The sequence below is a fragment of the Mustela nigripes genome, chromosome 3 (genome assembly GCF_022355385.1).
Source record: "Mustela nigripes isolate SB6536 chromosome 3, MUSNIG.SB6536, whole genome shotgun sequence".
Taxonomy (NCBI): Eukaryota; Metazoa; Chordata; class Mammalia; order Carnivora; family Mustelidae; genus Mustela; species Mustela nigripes.
Genome location: NC_081559.1, coordinates 70861678 through 70876435, shown reverse-complemented (window position 1 = coordinate 70876435; position 14758 = coordinate 70861678). Strand labels below are relative to the sequence as shown.

Here is a 14758-nt window from a genome sequence, read left to right as displayed (position 1 = left end):
TTAAAATTGCCCTCCTTCTCCTGCCCAACCAATGGAGGTCTGGGCAAATCTACTCTTGTGTTTCCAACCTGGCATTGATTCCCAGCCTTCTCTCTCCCACCCCTAAGAAATGGCTCTCCTAAAGGGTTCTGTCTTGGAACTGGGGAAGGTTCTTGGTTTTCAGGAGGAAGTTTAAAACTCTGAATAAATACTGAATTTCCTAAAGACTCTCTTGATGGGAACTGTAAGGCTCAGAGCCCCTGAATAAATAGTTTCATGGGGAGAAAAAGTGAAAAGGACGTGTTTGGTGAAGCTTCTTGAAGTCGGAGGAGACCTTTTGAAACCACAACACAACATGAGGAAACGAATTCTCTGTCGGCTCTTCCCTCTAAGGCCTCTTCTCCTTTCTCCAACAAAGAACTAGATAAGCCTGGACTCTTTCGGTGAAGGCTGGCTGGAGTTTTCTAAGCTGGGTCAGCAGCTGGACGTTGGACTTCATGTGAAGTCATGTTCATTTGCAAAGTCCCTTTCAGTCACCTTTTGTACATTTTCTTGTCTCCCGATACAGTGGCTCCACCCAACAGTTTATAGTTAAATAGGGGGAGCATTACCTGGGGAGGAGGAATCTTTTTAGAAAATTTTACAAAAATTTCATGTGGGCCACTGAAAGCTAATGACTGAGCATGAAATCCTTCCACAAGGAAACCAGGGCAAAGTGGGATGGGAAAACTCACCCATCCTCGGCTTCCCTGTGGCCTGGCTCTTCTTGCGCTTGGGATAGGGTGGGGGTGAGGGCAAGGAAGGGGGCAGAACTGGAACCGTGGCAGTGCTAGCTGCTGTTTGTCCTTGTTCCTGTAAGGGAGGCCGGCGGCTTCCAGGTGGGCCAGACTGGTTTCAACCTAGCCCCTGATGATGGCACACCAGTCAGAAATCACCAAGACCCTACTGAAAGTGTTAGAAAATAACAAAACCAAAACCAAAGACAGGAAAACACACAAAAGGGAGCTGTGGGGAAAAAAGCAGCGGGGGCACTGTCTTACTAGGCTCTGGTTAGAGGGAAACAAACACCCATCTAGAATTCAATTATGTTACTATACTGGGGAGGTGGGGGAAGACTCCCCTTCTTCCCAGCTAGGAAAACAGCACACCTTGGCTGGATTATCACTCCCCTCCACCAACCACTGCTGAATTTTAGCACCCTAGGCCTCCTTCAGCTTCGCCCATCTTCCTCCTTCTTGCTCTCTGTCACCATCCTCAACTGCCCCAAACAAGCAATTTAACCGGAAAATAATTTCACCAAAGGCTTTCATTTCCACTGTAACATAGGTCCATTTCAGAAAGCAGAGGGAGCGAACTCGTTTCCAGAGTTTATTGCATTATACATGCGACCAGAACATGCACAGAAAGGACAGGTTGCTGTTGTACTTCTACCAAACCACAGATGCACCACAAGGGAAGGCTACAAGGCATAAGTCGTCAATATTCCATCTCACCAAAGACAATTGCTAAATTCATTTGCGAAAAGATACATTGTAATGTGCTTTTTTAGTCCCCCTCCCCCCAAAGCTTGTGGGTTTTCTTAATTTTTTTTTTTAAATATATATGTAATTTAAGTACTTTTAAGTACTGAATGTATTCAAAAACGCCATGAGATCATGGACTAACCACACACAGAGACCTTTTGCATTAGGAAAAACATGAAAAAGTCACATTGCTGGATGGATGAATGAACTGATGGATGCTGTACAGTTCCAATAAGTTAAGACCCAAATGAAAATGCGCAGTAATAGTTACCCTGCATTACGATGAAAAAATAATAAATTACACGTGCTAGTTTTTTTAATATATATATACTCATAGGGATTACAGATCACTTGCAGCACGAACAGAATGACCCCAAAGTCACATTCTAGCAGGAAACAAAACAAAACAAAACAAAAAACAAAGAGCAATGAAGGTTTTGTTTCCGCCTTCCCAGTCCTCCAGCACTGGGCCCTGGAACGCGGTGCCCCCTCTCCGATCCTGGCCTCCGACGGGCCTGGGACCTAAGAGAAGGTGAGGTTGGCGGTCAGTTCTCGGATCCGGTTCTCTCGGCTCATCTTCTTGAGTTTCATTCGGCGGTTTTGAAACCAAATCTTGACCTGCCTGTCGGTGAGGTTAACGCTCTTACTGATCTCTAGGCGGCGCTCGCGGGTGAGGTACATATTGAACAAGAACTCTTTTTCTAATTCCAGCGTTTGGTGCTTAGTGTAAGGGCACCTCTTCTTTCTGCCACTCTTTGCAGTGAGCCAATTGCTGGTTGGAGTATCGGACTTGATTTCCTCTAACAAAATTAAAAGGAGAAGAAGAAAAAAAATCAAGAATTTTTTTTTTCTCTCAGTCTTTTCAAATGTACCCTTGGCCATGACCCCGCTGGCAGCCAGGCCGCTTTGGGAAATGCTGGTATTAAACATTACTCATATGAGGTGGGCCCTGGAAAGGATTTGTAATTGACGCCAGATTAGTTTAAATGCCCAAAATGACACGATGGGCAGGTACTCTTGCCCTGGGTGTCAGGGTTCTCTCTCTCCTCCTCTCAACTTTCTGATTTGCACAAAACATCAGTACAATAGTAAAGTTTCAGGATCTCCCCAACAACATTCTAACTGGGCAGCTTATAATTGGGCTGGAGTGGAAGAAGCAAACCACAGCCTGAATAAGACTACCAACCCCACGGCTGCCTCACACCCCCAAGTCTGCCACTTCTTCCCCACTTTTCCTGCCCAGGCGAGGAGCCCCACAACCAGGTTGATAGTTGCCCTTCTCTTTCAAAAGATAACCAAGGAAGCGAGTACACCTTCTCCGACCTGCCTGGGGCATTGCTGTACTCCCCAGAATTTCTTGCATTCTCATGCTTTCTTGACCCCACACAAAAGCATCCTCCCACGCCGAGAAATGTGGCTCCTTACTGTGGCCCACCTCTGGGCACTGAGGGAGAGGCTTAAGGGCAGGGTTCCTTCTAAAAAAGCCAGCACTCCAGGCTCTTTGCCCCAGCTTAGCCCTAAAGCTGGCCCTGCCGGGTGGGCCCTGCAGATTCCATTCTCCCCCCCTTCAGCCTTTGCCCTCTTTGCAAATGGATTGCAAAGCTTACGGCACTTTCCCCCAGACAAAGCCAAGGTTACCTAACCCCGCAGAGGCTGGGAGCCCTGTTCCCCAGTCCCAGTGCCAACCAGCCCAGTCATTTCGTTCCCATTGCCGCCCCCAAGCTCGCAGGATGCGGGGTGCATACACTTGAACACGAACACACTGCCTTGGACCGCCTTAAAATCATCATTGGGTGAAAGGCAAAGCTGGGACTGCAAATCTGAGAAGGAGAAAGGAGGTTTCGGGGCCATGTTTACGAGCCGCAGGTCTCATTTGCCCTCTTTTGTTGCATTTCAGGTCTAGCTCAGGAAAAATAAACCCGGCAAGCCCTTCCTCTGCCCAGGCGCCATCAGCGTGGGGCCAGGACCAGCCAGGAGGGCCAGGGCAGCCGGGGAGAAGCGGGGACCATCTCAAGACTGAGACTGCCCCTCTAAAAGCCAGGAGGAGCGGCACCTGCCAGTCGGGCCCCGCCTCAGCTGCCCCGGCTCAATGCTGGGCACCCAGGCGCTCCCTCTCCGCCGGGTTCCCGGGCTGCACGCCCCGCTGGGGTGGCAACTTGTTCATACCGACCTTTGCTTTCCTTCTCCTGTACTTCAGGACTGGACACGGAGACCTCAGCCAGGCAGCTCCTTTCTTCCGGAAGGCCGCCCTTGGCCTCGGGGCTCTCCACCTGGGAGACTTTGGTGGGCTCTTGGCCGCTCACAGGCTCGTTCATCTTCTTTTCCATCTGCAGCTGGGCGGCCGAGAGCTGCGGCTTGGCCGCGCCGCGAGGGTTGAGCTGGAGCATGACTGTGGAGCTGCCTTCGGGGCTGTTATTGTACTCTTGGGTTTTCCCGGTGGCGTAGGTCTGACTCAGTCTAAAATATCCAGGGACAGGAACTTCGGGGTTCTCAACGGGACAGGACTCAGGGACCAGCCTCTGGTACGAAGGGACCTCAGCAGAAATGAGTTTGTTGCGCTTATCAGAATACATGCAGCAATTGGATTCTTCCTTAATGTTGGTGGTGAAGGAGCAAGTGGGGACTTGCTGTGTAACAGGTTGCTCTATTCGACACGATCTGTTCGGGTCTGTCCAACTGTCTACTTGAGGTATATAAGGATGCACATTCATACCCATATTTTGGTGGTTCACTTCTCTTTTGGCCAGAGACGGGAGCAGTCCACAGGTTTGCATTCCATAGGTCCCCATGTCTGCGCTAGGTGGTGGCATGTACATGCTGGCGCTGCTCGAATAAAAACTGTCACTCCTGCAGGCACTGATCAAGGAATCTACTAAAAAAGTATTAGCAGCAGGAGAGCTGTTGGGAAAGGACATTTTGGGGAGGAATTTGAAGAAGAGAGATTGTGTCCTTTGTAGGCTGACATCTCTAGGAAAACATTCCCCGTGTAATTGTGGATGCCTCTGCCGACCACATGACAACCAAGCCAATGAGATTTGAAAATGGCCTTGAGCCGCAGCCTCCTCGCAGGTCACGTGCTCCAGAGCCCGGCCGGCCGGCCGCGTAAGCACGGACAACAGCGACATCTACTACGCGCCCGCGATAGTGCGCGCTGGAGACAACCGGTCCAGCGCTCTCCGTCGCCCGCCAGCCTCCCCGGGGCTCGCTCAGCCGGCCAGCCCCACTCGCGTCCCCCGCTCAGGCCTCTGGGCCCCGCTAGCGGAAGGAAAGCCTCAGCCGGAGGGGCGTCCGAGAGAACGGGCGGGGAGGGAAGCCAGAGTGCCGGTGCGCCTGCACACAGAAGCATGCCCCCGCACACACCCAGGGAGAACGCGCCCGAAAGCCGGGGCACGGGCGGGGGGTGGGGGCCCGGCTGCTTAATTTTCTCCCGGGCAGCGTGGGAAGGTGAGTCGGATTCCCCGGGCTCAGAGACATCCCACCCCAGGGAGCCACAGGAAGGGTGTCTCACGCAAAGACGCGATCAGGTTATCGTGGGGAGCGGAGGCAAGAAGGGCGGCGAGGGCTAAGAGGCCAAGCTGGCCGGCCCGGAGCCCCGAGGACTGGCCGGCCCTGGCGCTGTCCATTCCCTCCTCCAGCCCGAGGGAGATGCGGGATCCAGGCCCCTCCGCGCCCGGGCGGGCTGCCCAAGCCTTCGGCTCTCTCGAAGGAACCACACCCCGACCTCTGCGGCCGGGCCGCTGGGAGCATTCAGCCCGGAGACAATCCCTCGCCAGCAGTTGGCTATCCTCGAAAGCGTCCCTCCGGTTCCCAGCGGGAGAACTAAACCGAGGTTTCCTTCCCTACACACCCTGATAATAATGAGCAAAGAGGAAGGAAGGAAGGAAGGAAGGAAGGAAGGAAGAGAGAAAGAAAAGATTTTTTTCAAGGAAAGGGGAAAACTCTTGCCCTCAGACTCCAGAAGTTTGAGAAAACTGGCTGGGCCGAATAGCAAAGAGAGAGGGAGATGCAAAGGTGTCATTTGGTTCTTCTGCAAAGAAAAATATGTTTTCCTTTTATGGATTTTGTAAAAGCATTGGTTTCTGACAAGTGCAAGGTACAAAAGGTTGTGGAATTTATTAATACATATTAAGAAGAATCAGGGCGATCAATAAAATTCTCATCTACATTCTTGGGCTACTTGGTAATTTTCTTGCTTCTGAAGGTTTTTAAAGAGTTATACCCGCTGTTGCCACACACGGGAAGATATTTTATTAACAAATCAATCGAGACTTTGTAAAGGATAAGATTAATAGTTAAGATTTAGCATAATGGCGTTTGCTTTATGAATTATTGAAAATTATACTATTGATTTTTCCCCTTCGCTACTAACCAAGAAGGTCAATTTTTGTTTTAACACAAATCGTCAAATATTAAAAGCTATACTTTTGTCAGAAGTTGAGTTTTATAGTTTTGGACAATTCCTAAAATTATTTGACACCATTTTGCTTGGAAAAGGGGAGGGAGAAAAAAAAAGGAAGTGGGAGAAACTTAGTCCTCTGTTTCCTTTGGTGACGGAAAGTTCTGCAAAGAGGATTTGGTCTGGGGTTGTGGTTGAGCTCATTAAAGAATAACCACCATCACCACCATGGAAACTCAGTTTTACGAGAAACTTCTCCAATAACTTCCTTTCTTGTTCTCTGGTTGCAGGCGGGTGAGCCGCCCTTCGGAAGCCCCGGCCTCCGGGCAGCAGCGGGGAGCTTTAACCTTGATTTCCAAAGGCTTGCCCTGGTTGAGGGGCCAGGCCAGGGCACAGGAGCCGTCCTCAGGCTTCCCAGATCCCCTTCCCTGCATCGGAGAGAGGAAATGGGCCCCAGAAACCCTGATTGTGAAACAGTTCTCTGTCCGGAAAGGCGTCTGTGTTTTCTTGTCCCCACACTCGCCCTGTCATGGGTTGGCTTTGGGTTTCAGGCCCAGAGACTAAACTTGTGGGCAAATTGGGTTTCCGCCTCAGCTGAACATTTCTTTGGAGCCTGAGGCTCATTAAAGCGCCTCAGCATTCTGGGGTAGGGGGACTAGGAGCCTGCTCACTTCTTCACAAAATCCTTTTCCAAAACCCCTCTGCCCCCCTCCCCAAAAAGAATCTCCCCCGGCCTGGTGGAAACAGGCACTGAACATTATTTTCGGCCTTGGGACCACTTTGCCTGTCCCCTCGAAGTGCCCTCGCCCAAACAATAACCCCTTTTAAAAAACTTCGCGGTGGCAATGAGACAGACCTTTTAAACCTTTACGCAGCTGTTCAAATACAACATCATTGTCAGGTTAAAAGCCTGGCGCCTCTAACTGCTCCGGCAGCGGGATGCCGGGCCGGCGAAGCCCGAGGTTTAAACATTACCTTACCTTAGGGGTGGCTGTTTTTAAGCTTGAGGATGGGGGTGGGGTGGGGTGGGATGGGTGGAGAGGAAGGCAGGGGAAAAAAAATCCAACTTTTGACTCTAGTCTCTTGCTGCTCCTTTTCAAAGCTAACAGCCACGGACCGGCACCCCAAAAATTGTTTTATCAGAAGGTGGAGATCGTGATCCCGGCCTCAGCTAAGCGTGCCCAGGGCTGGACAAAGTGCCCGCTGCGCACGCTCTCGGCAGGCGCCCTGACGCCAGCCTGGCGCTCGGAGACTCTCGTCCCTTTGCCTCTCAGCCAGGGTCGCTGCCTGGAACTCGGTTCTCCAATTCTCCCTATCCCACTCGTGAGGCAAGACTGTTCAATCTAATCGGGAATTTTATGCCCATCAAATGCCCTTTCATAATCTTTATTTATACATGAAGATAACATTCAGGCTAAAACCCAGCAATTCCTCGCCGAGCGGGTAGGTCTATGGTGAGCCAACATAAGCAGGATCTGCCTTCCGAATTTGGGGGCCTTTCTGTTTCAACTCTCGGGGCCTTTGGGCTCTAATTCTCCCCCCCCCACACACACATTACATCTAGCTTTACATGGTTCTTCTCCATTCACAGAAAATATGTGTCTCAGCTCTGATTTTGAATCTATTATCACAAAATTCTCTTTTATTCCTTCTCAAGTATCTGTCTTTAGACCAGTTCCTTGAAGCCAGGGATGCCAATATTTCAGAGGAATTTTATAACAAAAACAGAGCAAAATAGAAATAACACAAGGAAATGATCTGGACCTGGAAGGATGGCAAGTTCGGTTAAGACTCTAAGGCTAAGTTGAAGCAAATGAAATGAAAAGGCAGTGGCTTTTAAGGCCAGCCTGTATTTTGCTTAGGAGTATTTAATGTAGCTGCATAGCTGCTGTTTTCGATCATCTTTAGATCAGTTGGAGCAGTTACCATTAATAATAAATCAATATTACACTATAAAGGAGATGAATATCCATATTTGTACCAAGACATCCTTCTCCCTGGCACAGCTCTTTCCAGAGAAAAAATTTAATAGAGTCGCTTTAGCAAGAAATTAGCATTTGTAATCCAGAAGTGGCTTGCATCTGCGCTCTTCTGTCACCAGGAAGAATAGTGACCGTGGGCCTGAGTAGACTTGGGGACTCCTAGGTTAGCCCTGAATTTGGGCCCTGAGTGGCCTCAGGGCTGTGCCATTCCTTGGGGGCAGATTGGATGAGGACAAATTTTAAAGGCTGCTTCCCCAGGGAGCCCCTCCAGGTTGCACTGAGCACCTTCCAGCCAATCTGAAAAGAAATCGAGGGGGCAAATGGGCAGGCTGTGGAAGCCACCACCAATGAAGCAGGGTCTGTGGAGACTCTGCAAAAGAGCAGGCGGCCGGGAGCCTCTTTCCTTCCCAGACACAAAAGACTCCTACTTGGCGCACTTTCCCTCCACCTCAGGATCTGAGATCTCAGTGATTCAAAATACATGGCTGTACTCCATGAGCCCCACAGGCTCTGAACAATCAGGAGGGGTCAGGTCTGCAACCCCCGGAAGTCCGGGTCCAATCCTCTGTCCTTTCTCAGGCCCATCTTGGGTGCTGCGGGTAGGAAGGGAACTGCAGACGGCTGAATGCCCGTTGTCTGAGGAAGGCTGTCAGCCAAGGCCAAGGGGCTTCGAAAGCCCACGGGGCTTCGAAAGCCCACATGCACCCTTGCTGGAGCCGCCTGAAGAGGAATGTAACGACATTTGGGGAGGAGTGTTCTCTCCCCACCTGGACTGAGACCCAGGTTCGGCTCGGAGAAATGTCGCTTCGCAGTAGCTTAGCAGGACCCGCGGTCAGACAGGTGGGAGCCGGGGGTGCCCATGGGGAACACCTATGCCTCTGGTTGGTGCCTCACTGGGGGGCTCATGGTGCCCCAGACTCCACTGAAGCTGATGCCAACTCCCAGGGGTGGACCTGGGGCCTTTGGTTCAGGGTTTGGAGAAAGGAGACAGAGGCAGCAGAGCCGAGGAGGCCAGCACTAATTCTGGGCATTGCGGGGGCTTTACAATGAACTTCGGGAAAGAAGGGTCAGGCACTCTCCCCCAGAACAGCCCATGCCTGTCCTGGAGCCCTCCCTTTTGGACAGAGTATGGCGACGCAGGCCCTCCCCAAAGTCAGGGGCTTTGCAAAAGGAGGTTGGGGGGCAAGAGGGCATGCAGCAAGAAGACTGCTTCCGAGAGCTGGTGCCAAAATCAAACTCGTTCTCAAGGCCAGCAGGCAGCTGAAAAGAGTGTCCAGGGTTCTATCAAACGCAAATCTCGTTTGCTTCAAATGCAAACCCCATTCTATGCCGCCTTGCCTCTTAGTAAAAACGTTTCCCGGGACAGCCTGCCCCTTCCTACAGCTGCACCAGCCCAGCCTGGCCCAGGCGCCCCCAGTTCATAGTCCTGCCTGTGCTTCTCGCTACGGGCAGCCCCGGTGCCAGGCATGGCTGGGTTGGGGGGCAGTCCCTTGCCCAGAACAACCCCCTCAGTCCCGACGCATCTCATTTTCTCTGAGACCACACTCAGCTAAGTTGCCGGCGCGCCCAGATCAGTCTTAAACAAAAGCCTTTTAATCATCCCAGGCAGTCGGAGAGCATTATCAGGCGGACGCTGTTTTGGGGAGGAGTTGGTCCTATCCTCATATTGTTCTCCATACTCAAACCAATAAGACAATTAATTTCTCTAATTTAATTAGCTCTCAATGGCACGACCTATTTCGAGATGTATGTATCGGTCTTTAAAAAAAAATCTCTCCTTGACACCACCAGGTTATACCAAGGTATTCTTTGCAACAGCGTTATCTTGAAGGAGACAACGATTGTCTGTTTCAGGAATATGGGTAGCTCCTTTTTCTCTGCTTTATACAACTTCCCACACCTCGTCGCTGCTTAGAACAAACAAACAGTAAACAAATACCTTAGTGACCCGGTGTTTCTAACCGGCTGAGATTGCCTATTAGAATCAGCATTGGGAAAGACAGGGTACCGCGGCCTCTCCGCCAAACGCGGCTTCTGGAACGTGAGCACGCCCCCGTGTGGCTCTCCAAGGCCATGCAAACGGGAAATGGTATCTCTTGGTTCGGCTTACCTACGGTACTGGACACACAAGCTTGCTACATTTAGACGCAGTTAAAAAAAAAAAAAAAAAAAGATAGATGGAGAGAGAAAGAAATAAAGCAGTTTTAAGCTCCTGCAACGACCATACTACTAGGGCACTGACATCTTAACGGACGCCCAGAATTCCACACAAAGGAATCCCCTTCCGAACGAAATTATTCAATTGTAAGCTTTGTTTCTCTCGCAATTTTCACCAAAGGTTGAAGGACACTTTGGAAAACAATATAAATATTTTTAGTTTTGTTCCATATCATAGAACGCACAATAACTTATCTGACGGTGCAGCAGGTTTTTTTTCAAATACAACGATGGTGTAAATCTGACTAAAGCTTCCTCTTTCAAATGCCTGCTTTGAAAGCCGTGGTTCTTCATTAAAGCAAAAAGGACTGCTGTCTGTGACCACCCCCACCCCCGCAAAAAAAAAAAAACAAAAAACAAAAAACCCACCTCAGTATATACTAGCTGTATAAAAAAACATGCTGGTAGACACTTAAATCTAACCAGTATTTTAAAAAGAAGTCAACTGCTATTGAATTACACAAATGTTTAAAGGGAAATTAAGATTATTGATCCTGAAATTAGGCATTTGCTTAGATTTATAGTGAGCCCCTGATATGATGCTGTGTGGTCATAAATGTATGTGGGGGTCTGGATATGTGTAAGCATGTCTGTGTGAGAGTGGGTGGCGGCTGAATATCACAGAAGAACCTTAAGGCGCCTAATTATTCAGAAAGGTTAAAGGTGATGACCTTGACATTTTGGAAGTTCAAAGGCATACACTTATGCACTTATGTTTTTCCTCCTCCCCCCCAAACTTTGGCAATTAAAAAAATTTTGCATTTGGAAATGCATACCTCCTCTGAAAATGCATGGGGTACTGTACATCTTCTGGATTTCTTTCTTTCTTTCTTTCTTTCTTTCTTTCTTTTTTTTTTTTTTTTTACACTTTGGGCTTAGGAGAGGTTAAGAGTCATGATTCACTTTACCTTTTTTCAGAGAAAGAGATGCTTTTCTCACTCCTACAGTTTATTGCACATTGCGGAAATCTCTTTTGGGCCCACCAGAAGGTGTATAATATAACCCAATTAAGCTGTTTAGAACTTTGGCTTTTATGGTGTTGTCTAGACAGTTCAAGGTTTTGTAAACAGCCTGGCCTGGCCCAGCAACATAATGTGCAGTTCAGCCCCCACCACATTCTTTAACTTGAAGCGATAAATGCAGTGAGAAGTGGGTCTGCAGCCTCAGGCCCTATTCCAGGGAGGGGTCTTACGTTCTCTACCACATGCCTGCTGTGACCTAGCAAGGATCCCAAGCCCTCTGGACCACTGGTAACTCCCTTTTAGCAAACTTTTTTTTTTTTTTCAAAGAAGCTTTCTAATTTTGGTTTCTTTTTTTAAGGGACCTTGGGTCCTGACACCTTGTTAAGATTAAATTTAGATTTTCTAACAAGTTTTTTTGAAATGAATTTTGTCTCTTCAGAAATTCCAAGTTCACTAAATTGGGGGTGGGAGGAGTAGACGTCCTTCTTAGGTTCCTGCTGCCCCAGCCTCACTGCCTGCAGAAAGCAGCACCAGAATGGCTGGGTCACAGCCTTAATTCAGAAATTCATCCCTAAAGTGATTTTTAAAAGCAGTGTAGCCTAGGCAGGGTGGGAGAGAGCTACTCTTATTTCAGCGGGATTAAAAAGCATTTCACCTGGTTTTCAGTTGCATATGGGAGAAGGTTCTGTCCACCAAAATCCCCTAATCAGACACTAAATTTCCTTAAAGAGTAAAAAATCATATAGTGTGTTGAAGCTGTAACCTCCATTTTACCAGAAACCATTTATTCACACAAAACACAGTGACTTATGCCTTGATACGACAGACCAGCAGGCCGAAGATACATTTCCCAGAGTTTAAATAATCTGCATTCACCAAGGGGATGATCAGGTCCCTTAAACTCAGAACAAAAACAAGCACCTTCCAGCCTAGCGGCCTAACTCTCTACAGATCCCACAGCGTCCCCACGGGGACTCTGAGAGAAGGAGGGAGAACAACAGCACATTGGCGGTAAAATTGTAAAGGGACGTTTGCATTTACCATTTTCCCCTTATTAGGATCCATTCGGCCAAGTCCCCGGCCTCGTCCGCAGGCAGCAGTGGTCGCTGGGAGGTCCCGAGTTGACCGTGGGAAGGAATCGTGGAGTTCCACAGAGAAGAGGCGTCATTAAACCCAAGGACACTGGGCCTGCCCAGGGCAGGCTGATGGGGAAGTGGGTGGGTGAGTGGGGCTCGGGAAGAGGGGGTGCTTCCTGGAGCTCTCAAAATAAGGGGTTTCCAGTGAAATACTGCAGACGGTCTCTGTTCAGTTTCTTTTCTTTCATTCTGCGATTCTGGAACCAGATTTTGACTTGCCGGTCAGTGAGGTTGAGCATCCGAGAGAGTTGGAGTCTTTTCTCTTTGTTTATGTACACGTTAAAGAAAAACTCGCGTTCCAGTTCGCGGATCTGGTACTTGGTGTAGGGACAGCGCTTTTTCCGGGACCGCTGGGGGGCCACTGCAAGTCAAAGAAACCAAGAGGTGAGAGAGGCCGCTGGCTGCCCACCCCCAGCCGCCCGCCGGCCCAGGCCCGCACGAGGGCCAGGCCTCGGGCCCTTTGGGGACGTCCCCCGCCGCCACTGAAAGGCCCTGCCTGCGTCGTGGGGGATGATATATGGGCGGGCACAGGAGAGAGTGCGGGCGTGGACCTGTGTTCACGCCTGGACACACACACACACACACACACACACACACCCTGGCACGGAAGTGGAGAAGCAGAGGGCAAGGCCGGCTCTGAGTTGGAACCTGAAGGGAGAGAAACACGAGCGCGCCCAGGCATCTGCTCTACTCCAGTCAGCAGCGCGCGTCAGCCAGAGGCTTGGATAAAGTCCAGTTCAAGGATCTCCCCACCCCACCCCACCCCACCCGCCCTTAAAAGCAGAAGGCTCGAGTGTCCACACTCACAAAGTGGCTTGAAATCTCCCCCCTTCACTCCAGGGTCTCCAGCACCACCAAACTGGGGAAAAGCTCTCTGCAGCGATTAATGTCCCCTTCGAAGTCTACCTTAAGCCCACCTAAATTGGTTTCCTATCGTAAACACACTTTACAACGGCCCGGGAAATCTTATAGGATGTATAAACCCCTTCGAACGCTTATAAAGTGGCACATAAAACGGCGCAAGCAGAGGGAGGCCCCCGCCGCCCCCCCGCGCCCGCGGCCCCCGGCCCAGCAGCCCACCCCGCACCGGGTGCCTACCTGTGCCGCCACTCTTCTCAGCCCCCGCCTCCCCCGGGGGCCCCTCGCCATCGCCGCCGCCGCCTTCTGCCGCCCCCTTGGGCTCGGAGCCCGGGGTCGCCTTGGCGCAGGGACTTCCCCCGCCGCCACCGGCCCCCGTCTTGTGGTCGCCCTTGTCGGCAGCGCCCTCGGGCTGCAGCGGCGCAGGAGGTGGAGGGGGCTGCGGCCCTGCGAACGGGGGCCCGGGCGCAGCCTCGTAGAACTGATCAAAACCCTGCGGCAGGATGCCATTTCGGCCCACGGCGCTGTAGAAGTTGGAGGCGGCGCCCGCGGGACCGTGTGGCGGCCCGGGAGCGGCGCACACTGGCTCCGGCGCCTTGAAGAGCACGTCCGGCCGGCGGCCCGCGGGAGGCAGCAGCTCGCGCTGCATGGCCGCCTCCTCCGCCGCCGCCGCCGCTGCCGCGGCCGCAGCCGCCGCCGCGTAGTAGGGAGCGTAGCCCCCGGCGCCGCCGCCGCCGCCCCCGCCGGGGCCGCCCCCGCCGCCGCCGCCCCCCGCGCCGCCGCCGCCGCCGCCGCGGTACGGCCACTTGGCGCGCTCCAGGCCGTAGTCGCGGAAGGCCACTTCGCGCACGGGCTGGACGTGCGGCGGCGCCAGGTTGGAAGAGTAGGGGAAAGTCATCTGGCAGGACGACGGTTGCGATAGGAACGACGGCTTGCTGGCGAAGTCCGACGGGGCCACATAGTAGGCGCAGCCGGGCAGGTACATGCTGGCTGCGCTCGGGCCGCACTCATCAAAGTCGTTCATGGCTTCGCGGCGTGCGCGCCGGCGAGCCCCGGGCCGCTCCCCGCGCCGCCAACCTGAGCCATCGATTGCACAAGAGGCTTGGGCCAGGATCAACTAAGCAAAAATCCCCACCGGGCGCTGACGTGCAATTCATCTTGATTGATTCTGGTGGTAATTATGTCACGTGACGCCATGGAGAGAAATGTCCTTATATCTATATCAGCTCTCGCCAACACGCCCCGGGACGGCTCCTGGCGCCGAGACACGCGAGCGCTGGGGGCGGATCAGTCTCTCGCTCCAGCCAGCACTCCCCGGGCGCTTCCCGACCTGGCTGAGCCTCGGGCCGGTCACCTGTGCGCCGCCGGCGGCTGCCACTGCTGGGTGCATCTGCCACCGCCCGGCTGGGCCGCCCGCCCGCGCCGGCCCGCGCCGCTTTAAGTACGCGGACCGAAGCCGGCGGGGAGGAGGAGGAGGGGGAGGAAGGGGGAGGAAGGGGGAAGGGAAAGAAGCGGAGAGCGGAGGGGGGAGCCCCAGCCTGGGGCACAGGGGACTAGGTGTGAGGTTGTGAGGTTCCCACCCCCCACACCCCTTCCTGCAGCCGCTCCCTCCCCCGCGACGCTGCCACCCGCTGCAGCTTGCGGGTCCGGAGCTTGTTGCTTTTTGCTCAGGGGGCGTAATTGCGCCACTCTCGGGGCACACGGA

General features: G+C 52.2%; 2 protein-coding genes across 2 annotated transcripts; both read right to left on the bottom strand.

Annotated features, from left to right (window-relative positions):
• Positions 1-1334: 1334 nt before the first annotated feature.
• On the bottom strand, positions 1335-5586 carry HOXD10 (homeobox D10). Its single transcript, XM_059394212.1, has 2 exons — positions 3673-5586; positions 1335-2302 (listed from the first exon to the last, which is right to left on the bottom strand). Exons 1-2 carry the CDS (start codon positions 4625-4627, stop codon positions 2025-2027), a joined length of 1233 nt encoding a protein of 410 aa, XP_059250195.1. The 5' UTR covers positions 4628-5586; the 3' UTR covers positions 1335-2024.
• A 6651-nt stretch (positions 5587-12237) lies between these two features.
• HOXD11 (homeobox D11) lies at positions 12238-14463 on the bottom strand. The gene is made up of 2 exons (XM_059394215.1): positions 13294-14463; positions 12238-12556 (listed from the first exon to the last, which is right to left on the bottom strand). The coding sequence occupies exons 1-2, from the start codon at positions 14075-14077 to the stop codon at positions 12321-12323; spliced, it is 1020 nt and encodes a 339-aa protein (XP_059250198.1). The 5' UTR covers positions 14078-14463; the 3' UTR covers positions 12238-12320.
• Positions 14464-14758: the final 295 nt, after the last annotated feature.